Below are 24,780 nucleotides of genomic sequence, written 5' to 3' on the forward strand. Positions count from 1 at the left end.
TGCTGTTTTTGCAAGTGATTTTATTTTAAAACCAGAACTCGAGTTCTCCATTTGTTTAACAAGTCCCCCCCTCCCCTTTCTTTTTTTTAAATAAAATTAATTTATTCTACACAACAGTAAACTCTTCCAGACTCTTCCCTATTTACAAATTAACATTTTTTGCTTGCAGATCATTGCTTCCCCCTCATTTTCCTATCCTGTGACACAGAAAGTGAGAAACAAAGGCAAAATCTGAAGGTCTGTAAGGCAGTGCTCCCCTCCAGCCTTTTGGATCCCACCCTTGGGGCCTCAGTGAAGAACCAGAGTGATGATGTCTGTCAGGTCTGGAGATCTCCCCTCACCCACCATGTGTGCTAAACCCACCAACTAAGAGCATCCAGCCTCTCCCTGTGTTGTAGCTGGGCTGAGGAAGGGGAAATACCCTCAGCAGAACAAACTGCTCCTGCTGCCCTCTGAAGGGACATGTGTTTGGGGAGAAGGTGGCAACTGGCTGCAGGAATGGGATCCACCAGGATCGTCTCACACATCCATGGGCCAGAAAGGCAGCTCTCACATCACAGGAGGAGGCAAGGAGCCTTGGAGACACCTCCCCTCTCCTCTTGTGAGTCAAGCACTGGGGACACGCTTTGCTAGCTGAGGAAAGAAGGCACCTAATAAATAAAAATTTGGCCCAACCCAATTCCAGGCAAATTCAAGTTTTTGTTTTTGTTGTTTTTTTTTTTTTTTTTTTTCTGAGGTTGTAGCTCGGCTTGTACATCTTTAAACTAAGTGGTAACTTCTATCTGGGTATGGTAGGGTCTGCTCTATCTGGAGACCTGTCCAGACCCTCCAAAGCCACCTGGCTCAGGTCCTATGAGCACTGTCACTCCTGTCACTGCCACATGAGCAGCCAGGAGTCCTGGTGCTGGGTAACACAAGCTATGTCAGCCAAACCAAGGGGGTGTGCAAACACACACCCTGCCCTTCTGGAGGATCTCCTACCCCATGAGGCACAAACCATCCTCAGGGCTTCCATGACCTGTTGGAAAACAATCAGTGTAGTGTTTCTATTCCTGGGAGCCCAGCCAAGGAGGAATACCTGCTTTTACATGCAAATCAAAGCTGTTTCTCACCTCTGGACACAGCCCCTGGCCTCTGCCTGACCCCCTGAGACATCCTGAAAGACCAAAAACTGATGCAAAGAGGAGGTGCTGTTGTATTTTCCAAGGTTTGCCTTGAGCAATGGAAAATATTGCCCAGCTGTGGCAGAGAGCAGGCAGAAGGCTGATACCCTTGTGAAGAGCTTAGGTTTTGAAAAATCAAGGAAGAAAGGGAGGATGGAAGGGTTATCCAGGGATTCTCTGTTAGTACAGCAAGGAGAGTAAGGAAACAAAGGAACAGAAAAGGCAAGACAGCAGGAAAACCCTTCCTTGAATGCAATTCATTAAGCTTTGGACAAAAACCTTCTTCTGTCAGAGGGTAGGAAACACGTGCCCCAGAGGGAGCCCAAAAGCCAGCCCAGATAAACCCTCAGGCCTCTGCAGCAGCACCCTCTCAGTGCTCCATGTGTGTGAGAAGAGTTTCTGCATGGACATCTGACACATTTCCATGCTCATCCCAAAAGTCCCTCGGCAGCTGGTTTGCAGGGCAATGGTGCCAGAAGGATGCTGGCCATGCTGGGCTCTCGCCCCACAGGGGACATGCCAAGGTGCTTTGGCTGGAGGATGGAGCCTGTCACAGCTTCGGGTGCCATCCCACAATGGTCACACCCAGGAGGAGATGCAGGGAGCCCAGCTCAGCCCTGGGAAAGCTCTTGGTCCGGAGGGAAGGAGAAGAGGCTGCAAGCTCTAAAATGGCACTGACTCTTTCAGCCTCCCACACCTCCAACACTACCCCAACCCTGGGGCTGGCGCCAGGTCCAGCTGGGACATTACCCACCGCTGACACAGCTCCCAAAAGCAGCAGGAGCGAGGAGGACATCCCGGCTGGGTGGCTGGTGGTGGCAGGAGGAGGTGGCGAGGCCGGTGCAGCGGCGAGGGGCACGGCTGCCCCGCTCCCCGCACCATGCAGCCCCACACGGGGGCTCAGTAGAAGGAGTACTGGTTTTCCACCGCCCGGGTGCGGCTCCGGGCGCTGTCAGCCTCGTGGTAGTCCTCGGCACCGGTGGCAGGAGGCTCCGGCCGGCGCTCGGCGCTGTCGCTGCGGCTCCGGGGGCCCAGGGCACCCTCCAGCCGGTGGTAGGGTGCGGGCACCGGGACAGTGGGGGTCACGGCCACCCCCTCAGCGGGTGTTGGCACCGGTGGGCCTGTGGGTGCTGTGCTGCAGAAGTAGTGTGGAGGTGGCAGGTCGACCCGGCAGCTGGGGGGCTGCGACACGAGGGGTGGCGGGGGGCCAGTGTCTGCAAGGGAAACAGGAGCTTGAGCCCTCCGGTGCTGCCTGTGGGCTCAGCCCCCTCCCTCTCCATCCCTGACCTGTTCTTCTCCAACCCTCCTTCCCACGATCTCCCAGCATAGCAGGATGCTCCAAGCCTGCAGATGTCTCTGCTCCTCTCCTGCCCGAGCCAGGGCACTCGGACCCACAGCCAGGGACAGGGTCACACCGACACAGCCCTGCTGCTGCATGGGCCTCAGTGCCCACCTCGCACCCACCCTGGCACACCTCCAGAGCCACACACATCAGCAGGGCACTGCTTTAGGGACGGAATCCCATGGATCTGCCTTTTTTAGGGACAAGATCTCAGCCCTCCCTGCCCAGCCCTGGCACCTACCGGGCTGTGGGCTCTGGGCCACCACGTAGCTGCGGAGGGTGATGTCGGCCGCGCCGCCCGACTCCAGCGGGATGGGATGCGTGTGGAAGTGGCGCAGCATGTCAAAGATGGTCTGGAACCAGAGGTGCTGCACGTGGCACTGCCCGCTCTCGTTCAGTGACAGCCGCAGGTGCTGCAAGTGCAGGGGACAGGGCGTGAGCTGGGGGTCGTGAGGGCGAGACCCACCCCTGCAATCTGCAGGCGCCACCTCCATCAGCCAAGGGAGGTTTCCTCCTAACAGGATTGTTGTGTTTACTCTGCTGCAGGGGGTTTCCTGTAAAACCTCACTTGCTGCATCGCCAGGAGCAGTTTGACCCCTCCTGGGAATGAACACCATAAAGAAACACAGAGAAGGCTGTTTGGGTATAACCAGAGCAGCTGAAGCTCTGATCCTGGGGTCACAGATAGCCTGGGAAAGCCTCTAGTGCACCTGAAATACTTCTTGCAAGGTCACAAGAACAGGCAATCTCTGCTAGAAAAGGGACCCAGCAGAAAACTGCTTGTGGTTGGTTTTTCATAGTGTATCTGCATACTTCAGGACACAGAACACACATGGAGAAGGCAGGGGAAGTTGTGCCAGGCTAAGCCCCCATGGGTATTTATCCATATGCTCACATGACAGGCACTGATCCAGTTGGGAAAGTAGAAGGATGCAGAGGGGTCTTGGGGCACGAGGGCAGGTGGTCCTGAGGGGTGCAGCTGCCTTCAGAGCTGCTGCATTTGGACTCACCCACAGAACAAGAAGGAACCTGAGGTTCTGGGCAGAGCTTGCACTAACATTCACAGAGAAGCAGAGGACACGGAGAAGCAGAGGGTGCCCACCTTGGCTTTCCCCTGGAAGTTGAAGGTCAGCACATACTCCCCTGGCCGCGTCTCGCTCTGCCGGATGACGAACAATCCGTGGCTGCGGGCGCCCCCGAAGAGCACCAGCTGGGCTGCCTTGATCCGTGACAGAGTCCCATGGAACCAGGGGAAGTCAGACAGGTTGATCTCTGCCTCAGCCTCGCTGTCCTCCCCTGCCCGCAGGGACAGCAGGTTTTTAGGGAGCACCTGAACATCACCCCCTCTCCTCCTGCCCCCTCCTCCTCTCCCTCTGTGCACCTCCAGAGTGAGATGCTGGGGCTGCATCCTGCATCCCAGTACCTGTGAGGTGCCCACCAGCGGTGGGGGAGGATTCCAGCGTCTGCAGGAAACTTTCCAGTGGGACGTGGGTGAGGAGCTCCCCCAGGGAGTCCCTGCCCCGGCTGTGGGGCACAGGGACAGAGGTGGCCATGGCAGTGTTGTGAGCGCTGGGCAGGGCACATCTGTCTGGTGGCCTGGGTACCTCTGGAAGGGAGATTGCAGAGGGATGAGTTCATGGCTCAGCATCACTCACCATCACTGGGCAAAGCTGGGGGCTGTCCTGCCCTGCAGGCAACTGCATAGGATACCCCTGGATCTTAAGAGACACATGAGGGCTAGGCTATGGCTCTGAGGGACTCCCAGACATTCCCAGATGTAGCTCCTTACCATCATTCAGGAACTCACAGCTGGACGAGGTTGTCCTGCCTGGAAGACAGGGTCCTTGTGCACAGGACACCAGCTCAATGTCATCCCCACTGTCCCTGGAGGAGAGCACAGACAGAGACACACACGTGTGGCACCTTCGCTCATTGGCATGGAATGGGGATTCACAAAATTCCAGTGTGATCCAAGAGCACATCCTATTGCCCCTGAATTCCTCCCAAGGCGTTGCCACTGCACCAAGACCATTGAGAGGCAGAGCAGCCACCAAACATGACTTTTTGAGGGTGAGAAACCAGCGTGGGAGGGATTAAACCCTTGAAAGCCCACACTGCACGGGTCATGCTGGTCGGTTCCAGCTGCAGGATTTTGCTGCAGCCTTGTGGGTTTGGAAGGAAAGCTGTTACCCTGACTCTCCCTGCTTTGTTTTGCACCCACACACCTTCCCATCCGAGGGCGCTTTCACTTTCACCCTCTGCAAAGGGAATTACCCAACCACGGGAATGACATCCCTAAAAGACACAAAACGCTAAGTCAGGAAGCCTGGAGCAAGGCAAGCAAGTGGGAATAGAGCCAGGGAGCCACTCAGAGCATCCCTGTTGCCAGCCCTCCTCGTGCACTTCAGCACCCTTCTTGCACAAGCATCCAGCTTGCTCCACATCCTATTTTTATCCCAGCCACCAGCAAGAGTCTGGAGCTGCCCACAGCACTCGGCTGCTCTTGCTTCACACGGGCCACGTGGGCACAGGCAGAGGGGACGCGGCTGCTGAATTATTTAGTGGCCAGTGAGTGAATCAGCCATTGGGAGTCATTCAGCTGCAGCCAGTTAAAAACAAGAAGGGAGGAAGGAAAGCAAAACCAACGGCGCTCTGCAGAAAAGCCGTCGCTGGGCGCTCACGCGGCGGCTCCAGCACGCAGCCCTTGGCAAAAGCACGGGGAGCTGATTGAGAATTCGCTCTTGGCACCGAGCGTGTGTGTCGGTGTATTAAACAGCTCATTACTATTTGCTCTGGAGTTCATTATTATTTGCTTTACAGTCACGTCCGGAGGCCAGAGCGGGACGGCGCTGGGCGCTAAGCAAACAGAAAGGGCTGGGAGGCTGCCGGGGCAGGGCGAGGGGCTGGCGTGGCGAGGCTGGCGGCTCGAGGGGAGCACGGCCGTGGTGCTCAGCTCCAGCTGGAAAAGCAGCACTGAAACATGGAGTGAGGGGAAAAAAGGCCTTTTCCCAACCTCACATCAGCAGCCCAGCCTCAGCAGTGCTTCTGCACTTACAGAATCACAGAGTGGTTCAGGCTGGAAGGGAATTTAAAGCTCATCTCGCTCCTGCCATGGGCAGGGACACCTTCCACTAGCCCAGGTTGCTCCATGCCCTGTCCAGCCTGGCCTTGGACATTTCCAGGGTTGGGGCAGCCACAGCTGCTCTGGCAATCCTTGCCAATGAATTACAGATTTCAGAAAACAGCAAAAGGAGCAAAGATGCAGCAGCGCATCCTCTCTGTGAGGTGCAGCCTCCATGGTGACCAAATGCCTCTCTCTAGCAGGAGGGGGCAAAGGCAGCCTGGAGGGAGGAGAAGCCTTTCCAAGCCTCTGTTCCAGGTTTGCTTGATGTTTTCACTGCTAAAAGCATGGGCACCTGGTTTTTCCAAAGCTGTGCCAAGAAAGGCAGTGCCAGGGTTTCCCCAAGGCTGGGCCTGTCTGAGCCAGCTGAAGGGCAGCAGCACCAGGCACACAAACCTCCCTAACACAATTTGCTGCATGTGCTGACGAAACAGCAGATGAGAAGTTTTGGCTGAGTTATGACTCCAGTGACAACACTGATGCCACTGTGATATAAATACAAATAAATCAATTCAACTGGCAGAATCTTAAATATATCAGGGATGTTCAGCTGGAAAGAAAACATGGAAAATAGCTCAAATATGGTATAAAAGCTTCAGAAGGTGGGTGTTAGGATGTTCCTGCTTTGAGGCTGCATTTCCAGGTCACCTGCCTCTGCCAGGCTGAGGGGACATGGGACAGAGAAGGGTGAACAGGTAGCCAGTGCTCTGCACCCCTGGCAAACACAGGCTGCTATCTCTGCCTCCAGACCTCTGCTGGTGTGAGCTAGGCACTTCCCAAGCAGAAAAAATTGCATCTAGGTAACAGCCTGTGCTCAGGCACCACAGCTTGGCCCCACAGAGCCCCTTCCCCAGCAATCCTTACCCAGGGTCGATGCAGTCCTGGATATCAGCCACCCACGAGTGCTTCTGCAGGGAGTCGATGGTCTCCAGGATGTACTCTGCCCCGTTCTCCACCTGCAGGCCATGTGGGATGCAGTCAGCTGTGCCAGGGTGCTGCCCCCCTCCCCGAGGCAAAACACACCCACAAGCCAGCCAGACTCCCTGAGCAGCACCCCAGCTGAGCAGGAGAGGATCAGTGTCCCACCCCATCCCAGCACAGGGGTGCTGAGGGTGACCCAGAGGCTCAGTGTCCCACCCCAGCACAGCACAGGGGTGCTGAGGGTGACCCAGGGATCAGTATCCCACCCCACCCCAGCACAGAGGTGACCCAGAGAATCAGTGTCCCATCCCAGCACAGAGGTTACCCAGAGGATCAGTGTCCCACCCCACCCCAGCACAGGAGCGCCAAGGGGTGATCCATAGGATCAGTGTCCCACCCCATCCCAGCACAGGAGTGCCAAGGGGTGATCCACAGGATCAGTGTCCCACCCCATCCCAGCACAGGAGTGCCAAGGGGTGATCCATAGGATCAGTGTCCCATCCCATCCCAGCACAGAGGTGACCCAGAGAATCAGTGTCCCACCCCAGCACAGAGGTTACCCAGAGGATCAGTGTCCCACCCCACCCCAGCACAGGAGTGCCAAGGGGTGATCCACAGGATCAGTGTCCCACCCCATCCCAGCACAGGGGTGACCCAGAGGATCAGTGTCCCACCCCATCCCAGCACAGGAGTGCCAAGGGGTAACCCACAGAGAAGAATCCAAGATGACCCCTGACCAAGTCTGGAGCTCAGAGGAAAACCCCATCCCACTGTTATCAGAAAATACATTGCAAGTTTTTTACAAGGTTTTTACAGCCTCTATGGAAAAAACACACCTAGCTGGCAGCATCGGGGTACATGGCATTATGCCCAAGCACAGACAGCATCCCTCGCTCCTGGGGCACCTGTGTCCCCTCAAAACTAGCTCTGCACAGGTACAGCAGAAGCCACACTGCTCTCTGCCCCAAAACCCTGCCAGATGTCAGGAGTTTAAAACTTCTCCTCCATTATTTGTTCTGCCTGCTGGTCCATGAGGCCTCTGACTTCTGATTGCAACAGAGTGGGAGAGAAGCCCCCTTTCACAGGTGAGGGGAAAAAAAAAATAGGACACAGAAGAGACTCCAAACTGTCCAGGCCAAAAGGAGCTGTGCCTTTCTGGGTCTGGGTAGAACCCAGAAGCTCCACATCAGTGGACTCAGATGCCCTGAGATGCTGTGTGCCTCTGGCAGCTTTCCCTGCATCCCTTCTGGAGCCTTAAACATCATGTTCCCGAGGTGGCAGAGCAGCCCTGACTCCAGGAGGGTGTCGCACTGCCAGCTGAGACAACCTCCAAGCGAATTAAATTAATCACAAACAACTGAATCACCATCCTGAAAATAAGCAGGGAGGGCAGAGAGCAGAGCCCTGGCTGGGGCTGAGCAGTGAGCTGGACCCTGTCCTGAGCAGAGGTGGAGGGGAGTAGCAAAGATCCTCCTCTCCAGTTTGTTTAACTTAAGAAAGGCTCTTGTCTGTTTTTTTGAGGCATGAAGCTGATGTGGGAGATGGGGCTGCTCACTCATGCAGAGCATGAGAGCAAGCAAAGCACGTGCAGGGCTTGGGTATTTTGCAAGCACCTGCTTGTGCAATGGAAAAAACTGCATGTGTTTGGTGTCTGATGGGCTCTGGGGACATGCTGGCTGCTCATTTTTAGGCAGGAACTGTTTCAGTGTGGTCTCCCCAAACACGGCAGGGGCTTTTTTACCCATCATAACCTCCCTAAATGAGGCAGGGCTTTTCCACCCATCATAACTTCCCTAAATGAGGCAAGAGCTTTTCTACCCATCATAACCTGTGTGTTGTGTGTGAAGACTGAGATTGGGCTCCACAACACACAGAAAGGGAAACCACAGCACCCAGCTTGCACACCTAACCTGCACGCCAGGACCGAGGGTGCTTCACCCCCTCTGCAAGTCCAGCCAGCAAAGGGGGAATGGGAGAGCAAAAAGAAGGACCCAGGCAGAAAATGAAGCACAAATAATAGTGAATGTGAGAAAAAGGGGAGCAGCATCCTGTGCCAACAGCCAGGAGGGGAGAGCAAATCCTGGCTGGGGGGCTCCATGCCATGCTTGCTGCCTCAGCTCACTCAAAGGATCAATTGTGATCAATTCCCCTGTGGCAGGGTGAGAGCCAGGACAGGGCAGGAGCAGGAGGTACCTGGTAAAGCAGGTGTTTTCCAGCTGGCAGGGTTTGGAGCATTCCAGAAGTGTATTAAAGGAATGGCTGGAGCAGTCACCAAGCTGTTAGCAGTGGGAGAGGAGAGACTGTGTCTGGCTTCAGAAGATGGAACAGGGCAGGTACAAAATTTTCCTCCAGCAGCCCAAGAAATCAACCATCACAGGCCCCGAGGAGGCATCCCAGAGCTGAAACCCCCCAGAAAGGATCTGTCATGACCAAGCCCATCTGCTCATGCTTGTGACAGCCTGAGGGATAGGGAGAAGCAGTGGCACATCCTGGGTGTTGAACAGCTTTGGACAATGATGTGACAGATTTGAGGTGGGGCTTGTAAGGGGATCTAGAAAACGTGATAAGAAGTAGTTGATGAGCCATATTCCAAGAGCAGAGATGGATGGCTGATGGGTTGTCAATGGCCAGTGGGCAATGGGATGTGCTCCTTCCCATCAAAGGCCTCAGTGATGAGCACAAAAGAATGCGAGGATGCCTGATCAATTCATGGATGACATCACACTGCAAGTGTGTTGGAGGACCAGGCAAGAATTCAAATGAACTTGTCAGAGCTGAAGTGGAAGAAGCAGCTGAAAGCAGCCTCCAGCTCGAGGACAGGGTGAGCCCTGGGCTCAGAGTGATCGCCGTGGGTGTGTGGGCTGGGGAACCACGGCTCGGGAGCAGTTCTGCAAAATCCATCCCAGAGTCACACCAGCCCACAGGCTGCATGTGAGTCAACATCATCGTCACGGCATGAGGAAAGCAACTGCATCAGCCTGGGCTGGACAGAAAGGAAGAAGAAAGGAGAAGCAATCCTTCCCATCTGCTCTGGGCCATGGCCCCATGTACACTTTGGGGTGTTCCATCTCCAGAGCCTGCAAGGAATGCAAGGGGGACCTTGGGCTGGTCAGTCTGGAAAATAGAAGACACTTGAGGTTGGCCTTTGAGGCACAGAAACAACAGCTGAATGAGCCTCTGTGCCCATGGTGGACACTGACCACTGCTGAGGCTGAAGAGCAAAAAGCCCTCGGGGGAAGGGAAGGTGCCAAGAGAAGTTGTGTAACCTTGACAAGGAGCTGGATTTGATGGAAAGAAATTTCCCCTGGGAGTGTGTTCTGGGGCCAGGTGGATTTCAAGGCTTGGGAGCTTTCACAAAGCCAGGCTCAGTCTTCCTCCTCTTTTCCTTTCATAGTTTTCTGAGCTTTCAAGCAGATTCATTCAGCTGGGAGGCCTGGCCTCTCTGTTCTGCTTTGCCACATGCTCTTGGGGAGAAGCATCAGGGAGAGAGGGAGTTTGTTTAGAAGAGGTAGAACACAGAAATACTTGAAATCTAATGGTCATGGTGTCCAAGACCCTGCAGAATTCAGCCCTACTCTGCCATGACAAGCTGTTATCTTCCAGCAGAGGAGGCAGCATAGAGCTAATTAATTGCATGATATGGAAAATTCTGAATAAAGAGACTTTCACTCTCTGCTTATGGCCCCAGCCTCATGTGTGGCTGATCCTCAGGGTCTTACTGGCCCCACAGAGTTGTTCCCATAAAATCATTAAGGCTGGAAAAGATCATCAAGTCCAACCTTTACCAGATGCCACCTTATCAACCAGACCACAGCACTAAGGGCCATCACACTGTGTCAATGGAACAGCCACCACATGTCACCGATCCGGGACAGCAGCAGCCACAAAACCACAAGCAGCTGCACCCAGGAGCATCTTCCCTTGCAGGTTGTTTCAGATCACTGATTTAACCCATCTCCTGGTGACACAGAGAAGCCAAACCCCATGGTGAAATCCAAACAGCTTGATCCCAAAACACCCCAGTGTCAGCTGGAGCAGGCAGGGATCCTGTGGGGACCATTTGTGCTGTTGGCATCTCAGCTCTGAAAGCCAAGGCAACGATCCCTTTGGGGACTGAACCTCCTGCACTGCAGGGTGCAGGTGCAGAGGGGAGTTCCTGTAGGGATCCACACCCTGCTCTCACCTTTAGGACAAAGGTGTTGTCTTTGTCAGGCATCTCCAGGGGCATGGTGGTGCGCACCTCGATGATGGCCGACAGCGGGATGCTCACCTTGGGTTTGGAAGCCTGAGAAAAGAACAAAAAAAAAACAAAAAACAAAACAAAACAAAAAAAAAAAAAAACAAAGAAAATAAATTAAAAGAAATCAATGAATTAAAAAAAAAAGTCACTCAATTGAATCAAACTGTCCCTGGGGACAATGCAGCAGGGCTCTCAGAGGCAAGATCAGCTCAGCCTGTATGGTTATTACAGAGGGGGAATAAACAGCATTGATTTCCCTCCCGTGCCTGATAACTCTGAGCTCTGTGAATTAAACCAAGAGGAGGCCCAGTGGAAGGCAGGGAGGTGCTTTTAACTGCCAAACCACCCTCCTTGCTCCAGTGCAGGCTGCTGTGCCAGCTCTGCCAACACCACTTAATTTCTCTTCATTTTCAACCCTCTCCCGATGGAGAGAGCTGTGCTGTCTGATGGGGGGAGCTTCCCATGCAGGAAGCAGCTTCATTCCTCCAGCACAGGAGCAGAATTTCAACCAAGCAGCTACAGTGCAGCAGCCTCAGCCATGCAGGGAATTTTAATTACATTAAAATCAAGAAAAATGAATTTCCCCCAGGGCCCCTGGCACCGCCGGAGCCTCGGTGGGGAGGCAAGACCCGGTGCCTCCCACTCCAAGTGTTTGCTGAGCAACAAATTCCCCAGATATTTGTTTTAATTATAACAAATCCCCACAAAGGAGCTCGCAGAGCTGCTCTCCAGGGCTGGTCCCCTCCAGGGCTCTGGGATTTGGAGCACTGCAGCTGCAGGAAGCAGAGATGAGATTTAGTCACCACAACCTGCGCCTGGTGCCTTGGATGCAGTGGGTGGGATGAGGCCAGCAAGGAGCTCCAGGCTCCAAGTTACCAATAACGGGCTCAGTTCCCATTTTTATTGGGAAATAAAAATAAATAAATCCAAGACAGAACAGAAACTGCTTTTTCCCTTGCAGGATGTTTCGTTTCTGCCAGCCCCAGTGCTGCCTGCAGACACGTCTCAGAAGGCTCTGCCCATCCCTGGGGAATTTTTCCATCTCGGTGTTTGCACAGGAGAAGGTCAGAAAGGAAGCAGCAGCTGCTTCGAAAGGAAAGGAAACAAGGTGATAATTCAGCCCTGAGCCAGAGAAGGGTCTTAGAATCACAGGATGGTTTGGGTTGGAAGGGACCTTAAAGATCACTTCATTCCAACCCTCTCCTCTCCAGGAGGGCTCTTCCCTTTAAAGGTTTAAAGACATGGCCACAGTTTTTGTAGGGTCTATGTGAAAACAAAGCTGTGGGCTGCTGAAGCAAAAAGCAGTTTTTTTCCAGCTGTGCCAGACTGGTGCCACTTTTACATTTGCCAGATGGAAAGCAAGATGGGATGAGAGGAGAAAGCTGTAAACCAAAGTGGGGTGTGATTATAACAGAAGAGCAGACAATGTTCATAAAAGTTGCCATAAAATAATTTCAAAATTGATTTTTAGAGGCAAATCAAGATACGCTAAAAAAGGAATCCCTCTATGAGCTCCCTCTTAAATGTTTTAAGAGCAGCAGCTGTTCCATTTTAACCCAAGTTTATTTTCTCTTTGGTGCAGCTGACAAACCAGGCTTCATCAGATCCTCCATCCACAGAATCACAGAATGGGTTGGAAGGAACCCTTTTCCACCCCCTGCCATGGGCAGGGACACCTTCCATTAGCCCAGGTTGCTCCAAGCCCTGTCCAACCTGGCCTTGGGCACTTCCAGTGATCCAGGGGCAGCCACAGCTTCTCTGGATAACCTGTGCCAGGGCCTCAGCACTCTCACAGGGAAGAATTACTTCCCAATGTCCCACCCATCCCTATTCTCTTTCAATTTAAAGCCATTTCCCCCTGTCTTGTCACTCCATGCCTTTGTTAGATGTCCCTCTCCAGCTCTCCCATAGGCTCCCTAGTGGGCACCATGGACATTGGGGTTGTTTCCTTCCAGCCAGGACCCTGGGGAAGCTCTCAGTCCAGCTCAGAGCAATGCCCACCATCCATACCCATGCTGAGCTGCTCTCCAGAGAGATGCATTTGAGTTTAAACTCATGTTTTATATTTTCTCAAAAGGTGAGAGGCACAGACCAACACCAAGAGTGCAAGGTTCATTTTGGCCTGCAGGTTGGATGGTTTCAAGCACATTTTCCCATCCATTTGCACCTCAGCCACGCAGTACCAGATCTCCCTCCGGACCAGAGCTGGATTTCAGCCTAGCTCAGCAGTGGAAACAAAAAAAAAAAACCAAGCAATGCCCCACTGCTGCTTCAATTTCTCAAAAAAACAACGGTGGCCAAAAGCCAGGGCTTACCTTTGGAGGGACATAAAACTCCAGGAGGAACCTCTCTCCTTCCACCTTCACCGCTTTCCGGAGCAGGAGGCGGCACTTCTGCCACTGCGAGCTCCCCACACAGTTCGTGTCATCGGCCACCATGTAGCGCAGCGTCCCCTCCCTCTGGATGTCCACCAGCTCCACCTTGGACGAGGGCACCTTGGACAGGCGCAGCTTGTGTGTCCATTTCTCCCGAGGGTCCCCAGGCTCCTTGCCCCCGGCCGGCCACGGCTCCCTGTCGGCTCTGCGGCCGCCCAGAGCGGCCTCGGCGCCCGGCTCCGGAGAGGATTTGCGGTGCCACATCTCCTTCATGCCATCCACCACGCACAGGCTCATGTTCCTCAGGGAGAAGCCTTTCTTGAACTTGGGCTTGGCAGCGGCGTGGATGGAGACGTCCTCCGAGCTGCGGGACTGCCCGTAGGAGGAGACCTTGTGAGCCTGCACCTGCTGGGCTGGGGTCAGGTACCGGCTGGCGCCCAGCGGGGCATCCATGCTGTCCAAAGACTCCGTGGACGTCTCCTCCTTCCTCGGGGTGACCTCCCGCCCGTAGGGGACGTGGCAGTTCTGCAGCCCCACGAAGGGCACGATGTTGTACTTGGTGGGCGAGTCGGACACGAACACCCGGCTGACCTCCAGGCTGAAGATGTCCAGGAAGTTGGCGGTGAAATGGTGGGAGAAGGAGGTCTCTGCCCCGGGGGTGTCGTAGTGGGGGTTCTCCTTCAGGAACTGGCAGAACTTCTGGGCGAAGTCCACGGCGGCTGCCTGGGCGTGCAGCTTGCAGAACTCCCTCCAGTCGGGGAGCGGGGAGGAGGGCTCCTGGCACAGGGCATCGCCGTTCATGGCTGCTCCATTCCACCTGCCGGCGGGCTGTGGGACAGGGACACGGCCTGAGTGTGGCACGGACACGGACAACCCATCCCTTCCCCCAAAATCAGGGACACGACAACCCATCCTGTCCCCCAAAAGAGGGACAGGGACAACCCATCCTGTCCCCCAAAATCAGGGACACGGACAACCCATCCCATCCCCCAAAAACAGGGACACAGACAACCCATCCCATCCCCCAAAAACAGGGACACGGACAACCCATCCCGTCCCCCAAAAACAGGGACACGGACAACCCATCCTGTCCCCCAAAAACAGGGACATGGACAACCCAGCCTGTCCCCTGACAACCCATCCTGTCCCCCAAAAACAGGGACACAGACAAGCCGTCCTGTCCCCCACAAATGGGGACATGGACAACCCAGCCTGCCCCCCAAACAGGAGCATGAACATGGACATCAACCCTGATCCCCAAAATGGAGGTCACCCCTTGCCATGATGCCAGAGCTGATCTGCAGTTCCAGTGCAAAGGAAAAGTGTCTGTGTTGCTCTCTCTCCACCACATCCACTAGGAAAAAATCTTGGCCCTGGCAGCAGCCATAAATTGTACTTATTTTACCATTATGACCATGCAAAAGCTTTATTGATTTCTCATGAAACCGCTAAGGAGTCCCCGAGCGGAGAAGCCCAGGGGCGTTTGCCTGCAGGATTCCTCTCACTCTGTGTCTGCCTGGGCTTGGCACAGCTCTCCACAGGGGCAGGGAGCACTGGAGTCCTGGAAGTATCCACCCAGGGCAGCACGCTCCCCTCTGCACCCAGCAGCTGGTCCCTCTCTTTCTCTCCAGTCTCTATTTCTGCTCTCATCCTTTGCCACATCAATTTTGGGATTTCACCCTCCCCTCTGAGCATCAGCTGACAGATAACCCAGGACAGGTCCTCAGCAGAGGACAATGAGCAGGTGGGCTACAGGGGGAAAAGGAACAGAAGCCAGACCCAGGAGCACACCAGAAGCTGACAGGAGTGACAGAGCAGACCTGTGAGCCTTGGGAGAAGCACCACTTTGCCCAACCTCCACACTGGTCCTTCTCCCAGTGGCTGTGAGACTAGCAGGGTATGTGTACAGTCCAGCTTGGTGCTCATGTTGCACTTCCCAAATCTCTACCTGGCAGCATGAACATCCTCCTCCGGGGGACCCCAGCAGCGACTGCATCTCAAAAATCACCTCTCAGTGCCAAAACTGCTCATGGCTGCTGGTGCTGGTGGGCCTTGGCTGGGGCACTGCTGAGCCCATGACCCCAAACACCTGGTCCCTGTGTCCAGACACCTTCCTTCCTCCATTCCAAGGGCAGCAGGTTGGCAAATCCACCTCAGCTGGCTCAAACACTGAGCCCAAGGGTGCCTGTGGCTGCCCTGCTCCAGGCAGGGATTGTGCCTGTGGGATCCAGTTCTGGAAGGGCAGGACAGTTCCCCCGGGTTTTGCTGTTCTCCATTGACAGAGCAGCTCTTTCCCTGGATTTTGCTGCTCTCCATTCACACAGCAGCTCTTTTGCTGGCGAGGGATTACTCCTGCTAATAAATCACGCGCCGTACCCCGCCAGCAGCTTACACGGCCAGTAATTAATTACTGCTCGGATGAACGGCACAAGCCACGGGATCGGGACAGGCACTGGGGACTGGCATAACCTGCTCCTTATCCTCCAGACCCCAGGCAGGACTGAGCCCTGAAGGCTGGGATTCAGAGCAGCAGCTGCAGCCAGGAGCTGGTTGCCAAATCCTCAGCACATCCCTATGGAGATGAGTTCTCTGGGAGCACCATCCCAGAAAGTGGCTCTCAACACACCCCCCCAAACATAGAGAGACTCACACAGGCAACACAATCCCACCAGAAACATGACACATGTGGCATTTCCTCACCATTTTTCAGCCCAGTGCCCTGGCTGTGCCAAGGAGGCACTGAGGACAGGTCACACACAGGCCTGCACTAGCTCCTCACATCCCACAACATCAGCAGAACTCCAGCTCCTGCAGAAATCCCTGGCAAAGCTCTCCCCAGCATCACAGGGCTTTCCCAGAGACCTGAGCAGGGAGCCATGCCAGCTGGGAAAAAACCCATCCCTGCAGTTTAGGAGCAGTGTCTGAATTTCCCCAAGAAACATCAGCAAAGCAGCAGAAAAGGCAAAGCCGTTTGTTCATTCGTTACCCGCCCAGCAAATGAAATTCCTAATTATCCATCCATCACCAAGCAGAGGATTTAAAGACTCTGCCCTTTGAATTGAAAATTCACAACCCCAGCTCTGCCATGGCCCAGGAGCTGCCCTGGCACCAGGCCACGGGCCAGGGGTATTTGGGCTCAGGGAGAAAAGGGAGATTAAAAGGAATCTCCTGCTGCCAATCCAAGCAGTCACAGCAAGAGCAAGGGAGAGGGAAAGGGTGAAAGGGGAAAAGAGCAGCAAGGGACTTGTGGGGGTAAGAAAAAGCCCCTCAGTGATGGGTTTATTTGCATCTTCCTGGGGTCTTGACCCCCAGGGTCTTTGCTGGTTTCCCTCCCATGAATTTGGGGGAAAACACAGGTCCCCGTCCCTCTCTCCAGGAGGGACTGGTGCTCAGGGCCTGCCTGTTTGAAACCAAGGGGATAGCAAGCTAACAGACTCTGAGAGGTTAAGGGAAAAAAAAGAAGAAGAAGGAAAAAAAAGGCACTTCAGAAAAGAAAGAGGCCCAAACAAAAAGCCTCAAGGAGACCCAGGCATGGCAGCCGGGCTCGGAGACGCGCACGCAGAGGCATCACAGCATCTTCCTTTCATCTGCATGGGGATGACAGACTTTAAAAGGCCAATTTATAAAAATGAAGCCTAGAGGAGAGACATCTGGCAGGTCTGAGGAGGCGGCGGCAGGGATTACTATCCCTGTGTCACATATCCAACCCCCCCCCTGCCCGGAGCACAGCCAGGAGCCCCAGCCAGGATCCAACAGCACGGGCTGGGAGTCAGTGGGGTGGTTTAAGGGCAGCCCCTGGGAGTGCAGAGCCATCCCCGCCCCTGATTCACCTGATTTCTGCAGGAAGCAGGCTCCCAATTATCTGTGTAGATTTACCTTTAATCTGGATGCCTGCACTCCCCTCCATACCAACAGCTCTGCCCCACTTCTTGAAATAACTTGTCATGCCACAGACAGCATCCCCGGGCAGAGCGGTGGAAGTGGAGACGAAAATAAGCTCACGATGAAAATAAGCAGCAAAATCTGCAACTGCTTTTTGGAAAGGGCCATCCCCTGCCAGCCCAGCTTCCTGAGGGCTGCAGCGCACTCCAGGCACCTTTCTAAGGAGCCAGATCCCTTTGGAAGTGCCATCAGCCCACTCCAGAACTGGCTCAAGGGCCACAGCCTTGAGTCCCTGGCCTGGGTGATGCAAGAGGGCAGAAAAATAAATATATAAAATGGGGTGGTTTGTTGTCAGGAAGAAGCCATGGAGTGGCAGCCACAGCATAAGGTTAGTGACAGGCTCCTAACCCACCTGTACGAGTCCCCAAACTCCTCCCAGGGCAGAGCTGTGCCTGCTGCCTCTGTCATTTGGGAAACTGAGGCAAAACTTGAGAAGATAAAAATAAAGATCATCTGTGGTTTGCCAGGTGGAAACATAGGCTGGGATGACAGGTAGGAGCCAGCTGCTGGCAGTGATTTGGGACACCTCTCCCACCAAGGTGTGCTGAGGCATCCCCTGCTCCGGGGAGGAGGGGGCACACAGAATACTCTGAAAGTCGAAGCAAAGCTACTGACCTCAAGAAGAAACGAAATTTAAACTGTCAGCAGAAGCGCAGGAGACCATAAAAAAACAACTCCCCGCTGAAGCAGGAGTCAGGGAGCAACAACAAAGCCACTGGGATTTGCTGAACCAGAGGCGTGGGGAGGAACCAGCATCTAATGAGGTGTAAATAACCCGAATGCGCAAACCCGGTCATGGGATGCCCAGCACGGCCGGCTCTGATGGCTTTATTTAAGGAAACAACCCTAATAAAGAGATGTTTCCCTTCCGCCCAGCACAGCCAGGCTGGGACAAAGTGATCCGAAACTCAGTGGGGGGAAAGCAGCGTCTGCTGGAGGTTGTGAGCAGCAAGCTGAATCCCTCCATCCATCCATCCATCCATCCATCCATCCATCCATCCATCCATCCATCCAAAGGAAAAGGCGGCGCAGGAGGCAAAGCCTGGCTGCTGGACAAGGAGATCCCAGGCCAGCAAGGCTGCTGGCTTTCCAGCAAGATCGATGCCACTCAAAGCTGCAGCTGGTCACCCCAATCCCGCGGGAATGACGTGAGGAAAGCCAGGCACCTGCTGCCCCAGGAAAGCGCCTGACCGAGCGTGCCGTGCCAGAGGAGATCCCCGAGTCACGAGCAGGGCGCCGAGCAAGGCGATACCCCCGGCCCCCGAGGGATGCTGCTGGCACACGGCAGCTCCCGGGGAGCCTGGCCACAGGGACAGCGGCCAAAGGCGGCCAGGGGACACAGCAGCACGGCCGGACCGCCGGCAGGACACAGGCAGGGCCACCATCCCGGTCCTGCTGTGCAAGCACAGTGGGGTGAGGCACGCTAGGAGCTGCTTCCCCACATGGCACAGCTGAGACCAAGTGACCTCCCTCTGTCACCTCCAGGAGCCTTCCCAGCCCTCGAGCTTTAGCAGAGGCTGAGCAGAGGGAGAGAAAACCATAGGGAACAAAAGCAGAAGCCACCTCCTGCTTTCACACCCCCCTGGACCCTTGACCACAGCCCTGGCATGGGAGAAGCTGATTACTCTCCATGCACTATTTATACTATTGTGACCTTAAATCAGACTGCCTGTCTGAACCAGATAGAAATGGAAATGTTCCTCTCATTTACTGGCCATCCCACTAAAATATTAATTGCACAGCATTTTGGCCTCCAATTTTATAGTCAAACCACCTGCCTTGAACAAACCCCTCAGCAGGAGCATGCTTTAACTTCCTGCCCAAAGGCAACTTCAGGGTCTACCTGTCACCTGCAGCTTAGAAAACATTTTTCTGGAGTGAAAATGCTCCTTGTGTTTTTTTTCTCCTGCACAGTGAGGGGTCCCACTGGCCAGCCCAGCTCTTAAAAAGGATGACCCAAAGCACCAGTACTGCTGGGTGGACAGGACAAGGTTTTGGGTGGAGATGCTGATGGGACACATCTTCAAAATAAAAAATGAACCTTTCCTTCTCCTGCACATAAGGGTGTCCCCACAGCTCTGTGTGATATCCTGATTCCAACCCCACAGGAACCAATGCTCCTGAAAATGAGCAGATGGGCCCAAGGTAACCCCCAGTAAAACCTGAGATTTTCTCCATTTCCCTTTCCCATTTTCTCTGACCATACTACAGGGTTGTTCCTCTCCCTCCCCTCCAAAATCCCACACAGTGGATGTTGTACTTCCTGTGCTGACAGCTGCTGGAAAATAAAGACAAGTTCATAGATAAGATCCACTGGATCTTAGATAATCTTTTCCCTGAGAAATTCCATCCAGCTTGCAGGGAGCCACTTTGTCAGCCCATGCACAGGGCTGGAGCATCACCCAAGCCACTCAACCCACTGGGTACCTGCTGGTGTTGTGGGACCTGGGGGACACCTCAGCACCCCAGGGTGCAGTGACAGTGAACAGGAAAGCTTTGGTGCATCTGGGCATCATGAATGCCTCCTGGGGCTTGGAGGCTGTGTCTGGGAATAAAGCAGAGACACCCCCTTCAATGCCCCAGAGAAAAAGCTATTGGGGAAAAAAAAAATAAAATTCAAGCCCCAGAGCTTTAGGTGAAGGATGTCAGATGCTGTTGTCCATTCCCCCTCATTTGGATTCCACCTCACGTGCCTGTCTCCAGCCAGAGAGCTTCCCACAGAAAAAACTACCCAGTCCAAAGTCTATTTTTAACCACCACAATAGCAGAGCCTCCCCCGAGGAGCAGCAGAAGCCCTGTCCCCAACCAAGCAATCTCACATTTCCCTCGCTAAGCCTCGATTTCCTTCCGGCCCTCAGCCCACAACAAAACCCTCCTCCTCCTCCTCTCGCCTTCCCATCCTTGGAAAACTATTTGCACATCCATCCATCCCCCTCCAGGCTGGCGTGCTGTGGGTGCAGTGTCCTGCACACCTGTTACACATTAACCACTGACCTGGTACCTGTGGGCAGACCCTTCCTGCACTCAGAAATACCAAACAGCAGCAGCAGCATTCATCTGATTCATCTGCTCAGCCCCCTCCCCTGCATGCACCCAAAACTCTGGGGATTTAAAGGAAAAGCCCTGCAACATCAACCCAGCTGCACTTCCCAAAGCAAGTGCAAACTCTTTAGAAGAGATTACTCCTGCCCTGGGGATTGTCGTGCCATGGAGGAGCTCTTTGGGGGTTTTGGGGGAGAGAGAGCTGAGTGGACACTCAGCAAAGCAAATCCTGACAGATACAGCACAATCATCACTGGGGGATCCCCCATCATTATGTCAGTGAAACCCCTAAGATTGTTTTTCAATTACAGCACATAATAAACATGAGATAAAGTTACACAGTTGTGTAGGAAATTTTCTTATTATGTTTTTTTTTTTTTTACATTGCAGATCTAATTCCCCACACACATCACTGTCTCATACCCGCCTGCAAACAGCCTTAAACTGCTGCCTAATGGTATCTGAGCTGGGGAAATTCAATTCTACCCAGCGCCTCACCCAGGACTGCTACAATCACTGCTAATTGCTTAAGTGGTGTATTAAGCAAAATAAAAATTCCAGTGGGCTTTGAACCCACCCCCCCCCAACCAGATGATGCCAAAACACCCTGTTACAGCTGCCAACCCTGGCTGGAGATCCAACCTCAAATATCCTTTATCTCTTCTCTGTGCAGGGATGCTCCTGGGCAGGCAGAGCTTCATACCCAGCAGGGCCATGACCAGGGCAGAGGGATTCACAGGTTGCTCTGACTTTGCCACCCCTCTTGCCAGGGTTCTGGGGTACCATGGCAGCCCCCCTGCTGCCCCAGGGTCCAAATGCTGTCTGGACCCAGTGAAGCAGGGCACAAACAGATCCCCAGTGGGACCCTGGGGTGGAGGCACTGGGTCCCTCTCCTGTCCCCTCACCAGTGGGTGTGAATGGATGTGGGGGTCCGGTCAAGTCTCATCTCAAACCCAGACCCTGCATGAGAGCAAGCAGATTCTCCAAGCCCTTCTGATTTTCCCTTTAGCAAAAATCAGGTGTGGGATGCAGTCTTCCCTTTAGGCATGTTCTCTCCTCCTCTCCACCGTGATGGAGCCAGCTGGGACTGAATTTCTGGGGGCACACTGCCTGCACAAGGAAGTGGATCACTGAGCCAGGGACAAGTCTCCAAACATACCCCAGCACCTCAGTGGCATCCATGGGCTGGGAAAGCAGCTGAGGTCAAGTGAGGGCACCCACAGCAGCAGGGGAATGATGCAGGAACCTCGGGGCTGGAAGCACTGCCCTGGGGCACCCCAGCCAGCCTGAGTCAGCAGGGCCAGCAGATGTGCAACCATCATCTGGTTTCTCTGCTTCTGCTGGGAAGAAGAGGAGGAAGAGGAAAGGCACTAGCCAGAAACATCCTCATCTTGAAGACATGGGTGTTCTGCCTCCAAGGAGGAAGGACAAGAGGAGGCTGGACAAGACCACGCTGCAACGAGGGTGCTCACAGTCCAGGAGAAGAGGGGACAGACCTGATGGCCCAGGGGATCAGCCAGAAGAGGTGGCCCTGCAGTCAAGCAGCCACTGCAGCCCTGAACCAGCTGAGGAACTCCCATGATTTTAACCCCACAGCCTTGACCAGGCAGGGATGGGACCAGGGCTGACACCCTCCTCGATGGCACGGGGGTCACTGAGCTGGCTGAGACAGCAGGCAGGGTAGGCAAACCTGTGTGCTCCCCAGGCTGGAGCAGAGAGGATTATGCAGCTTTTTTAAGGAAACAGTGGTAGCCCTGGGCTCCTCTGCTGTGTTACAGTGATGGTGAGACACTGGGAAATACCACTGAAGGGCACAGAGGAAGGTCCAAGGGCACTTGCCATCCCATCCGAGCAGATCTCCTGGCAGCACACACCCACCCATCTGTACAAATGTGCCCTATCCCCAGGGAAGGGGGGCTGAGCAAGAGGCTGTGTGGTTTAGGAGGACGATTCCTATATAGAACAGCATCCCCAGATATCCATGGTCCTTCCTCACTCTCTCAACAACCAAACCAAAAATGCTTATGAAGGGGAGTTCTGAGTAATCATAGAATCATTTCTCTTGGAAAAGACATGCAAAATCACCCAATCCAACCATTCCTCCAGCATTGCCCAGGCCTCCACTAACCCATGTCCCCTAGTGCCACATTCACACCTCTGTTAAATCCTCCAGGGATGGTGACTCCACCACTGCCCTGGGCAGCCTGACAAGCCTTTCAGCAAAGAGATTTTTCCTAATATCTAACTAAACCTCCCCCGGCATAACTTGGGGCCATTTCCTCTTGTCTAGTCAGCTGTACCTGGCTACAACTTCCTTTCAGGCACTTGTAGAAAGAGAGAAGGTCCCTCCTGAGCCTCCTTTCCCCAGGCTGAGCTCCCCCAGCTGCTCCTCATCCACTCAGACACAGGAGCAGGGCCCGGGGGGATTTTGGGCACGGTGCTGGCGGGACAGGGACATTTTACCTCCTTTCCCGTTCCAGTTCACAAGATCCCCGAAGCACCGGCAGCGTGGCTCTTGCAGGTCAAATGCATAACTTCAACCGATCGATTTCCACACTGGAAGGAAGTACCAGAGCGACTTGGAGGGAGGGACCTGCAAGGCAAAGGTTCAGGCTGTCAATCCCCGGCGGCAGAGCGATATCCCCAGGCACATCTCACCTCCCCCAAGCCACAGTCCAGCAGGGCTCCAGCCTGCCTCCGCCAAAACCAGAAACGAGCAGAAGGGCCGGGCAGAAAGTCCCCCACGCCTGCCAGGGCCCTTCCCGCGGGGCTGGGGCAGCTCGGCAGCCGCGGCTGTCCCGGCCCGCGGGGACACCACGGCCGGGGGCACCGGGGCCGCCGCGGCCCCTCCGGAGCAGCCTGCAAAGCCAGGCAGACAACACCGCCGAAAATGCGGGAGCATCCGTGCGGGGGGCTGCGCGCTGCCCGTGCCCCCCGCCGGCTCCGCCACCCCCAAACCGCGGGGGAAACCCACCCGAGGCTGCAGCCGCCATCCCCCGGGGAAACCCGCATCCCCGGGGAAACCCGCATCCCCGGGGCAGCCCCCCGGGCCGGCGGAGCGCAGCCCCCCACCCCCGGGCCGAGCCGGGTCTGCCCCATCCCCGCCCGCCGCCCCGCGGGCCCGGGGCCGCCGAGCGGCGGCGATGCTCACCGGGAACGGGGGCCGGCCCAGCCGGGGTGGGGGCGGCCCGGGGACCCTCCCGACCGCGCCGCAGCGCCGGGGGGCGGGAGCCTCCCCCGGGCGGGGGATCCGCTGCGGAGCGGGGCGGGATAACCGCGGGTAAACACCCGGTGCCGGTGCCGGTACCGGAGGATGCGCTCGCCCGCCCCGCTCGCTGCTCGGTTCGCGGCTCGGCTCGGCTCGGCTCGGCTCTGCCCGGCCCGGCCGCCCCCCGCCCCGCCGGCAGCGCCGCCCCCCGCGCCGCCCCCGCCGCCTTAAAGGGCCCGCCCGGCCCCGCCGCCCCCGCCGCGGGCGGAGCGCGGCTGCCGCGGACAACGAGCGGCGCCCCGAATCCTCCCAGGGCTCCCCAGATCCTCAGGAAGAGCCCGCGATCCTCGGGTGGGCTCCCCAGCCCTGCCGTGGGTACAGCAAATCCGCGGGCAGCACCCGAGATTTTCAAGGTGCCGAGTCTGCAGGTCCCCCAAGATGCACAAATGCTGGCTGTGAAGAGGCTGCAGCCTTTCCTCACCCCGTCTATCACCCAGCGTTTGTCCTTGCAGTGCCCGGGAGAGGGGATTGGGGTGATCCCCCCACATCCACATTCCCAGGGGGCACAAGGCACGGAGGTGGGACTGGAGTGGCTCCAAGAGGAGTTTTGGGGTCTGGACCCAGTGCCCGCCTTTGTCATGCTGCTGATGCGGTTTGGGGCACATCTCAGAGCACTTTCCCTGCCAGAGGGTTCAGGACAGACTGAACCCCACAACAGGGTGGGTCAGGATGGACCAAGCCCCAGGACAGGGGAACTGAAGCCCAGAGAGGTTTAAGGGATGGAGTTGGGGGTCACAATGCCTCTGGGACCCCGCACAGCACCCCTCAGTCTCCCCATGGCGTGTCCACGGGCAGATGAGTCACCATAAAGAAAAAGAAAAAAAAAAAAAAGAAGACAGAAAAAAAAAAAGGATTTGCAGGAGGAACAAATCCTTTTTACTTCTGTGAAGCACCTGTAGGATTAAGACAATGCTGGTTATAAAAGGGATGGAGAAGGGTGGGTTTTATCATTATTGCTATTATTAATATTTATTTATTAAGCTTCCTCACCGTCCCATTACCCTCATGGGTGTATTCTGGGGAGAGAAGGAGGAGATTTGTTGTAGGGCTGCTGCAGAGTCATGCACCATTTGCTTTTTCTTCCCCCAAAGCAGCAGGGGCCAAAGTGGACAGTGCAAAAGCACTGCTTAGGTGGCACAGCTGGGACAGGGACTCTTGATTTTCTCCATTATGGCTGGTTTGTGATGATTTTGGGTGGATTCTCTCCCTCCTGCTTCTGGCTGGTCACATTTTCAAGGCCAGGTTGGGCAGGGCTTGGAGCAACCTGGTCTGGTAGAAGGTGTCCGTGCCAATGGCAGGGGCTAGAATGAGATGAGCTTTAAGGTTCCTCCAACCTAAACCATTAAATGTTTCTGGCATTCTATTA

At 55.1% G+C, this 24,780-nt stretch overlaps 1 protein-coding gene across 3 annotated transcripts; it reads right to left on the reverse strand.

Annotated features, from left to right (window-relative positions):
• On the reverse strand, positions 1 to 23,540 carry SH2B2 (SH2B adaptor protein 2). 3 transcript variants are annotated; one of them, XM_085557554.1, is made up of 10 exons: positions 23,454 to 23,540; positions 22,610 to 22,739; positions 13,103 to 13,990; positions 10,731 to 10,832; positions 6,491 to 6,582; positions 4,295 to 4,389; positions 3,929 to 4,111; positions 3,608 to 3,801; positions 2,747 to 2,918; positions 1 to 2,377 (listed from the first exon to the last, which is right to left on the reverse strand). In XM_085557554.1, the coding sequence occupies exons 3-10, from the start codon at positions 13,961 to 13,963 to the stop codon at positions 2,064 to 2,066; spliced, it is 2,013 nt and encodes a 670-aa protein (XP_085413680.1). In that variant the 5' UTR covers positions 13,964 to 13,990; positions 22,610 to 22,739; positions 23,454 to 23,540; the 3' UTR covers positions 1 to 2,063. The 3 variants fall into 3 exon arrangements, with proteins under 3 accessions (XP_085413680.1, XP_077643618.2, XP_021406623.3); XM_077787492.2 differs by lacking the exon at positions 23,454 to 23,540 and adding an exon at positions 23,298 to 23,435 and having other exon boundaries at positions 697 to 2,377; XM_021550948.4 differs by lacking the exon at positions 23,454 to 23,540 and adding an exon at positions 23,121 to 23,245 and having other exon boundaries at positions 697 to 2,377.
• Positions 23,541 to 24,780: the final 1,240 nt, after the last annotated feature.

The sequence above is a fragment of the Lonchura striata genome, chromosome 19 (genome assembly GCF_050655825.1).
Source record: "Lonchura striata isolate lonStrDom1 chromosome 19, ASM5065582v1, whole genome shotgun sequence".
NCBI classification, from domain to species: Eukaryota; Metazoa; Chordata; class Aves; order Passeriformes; family Estrildidae; genus Lonchura; species Lonchura striata.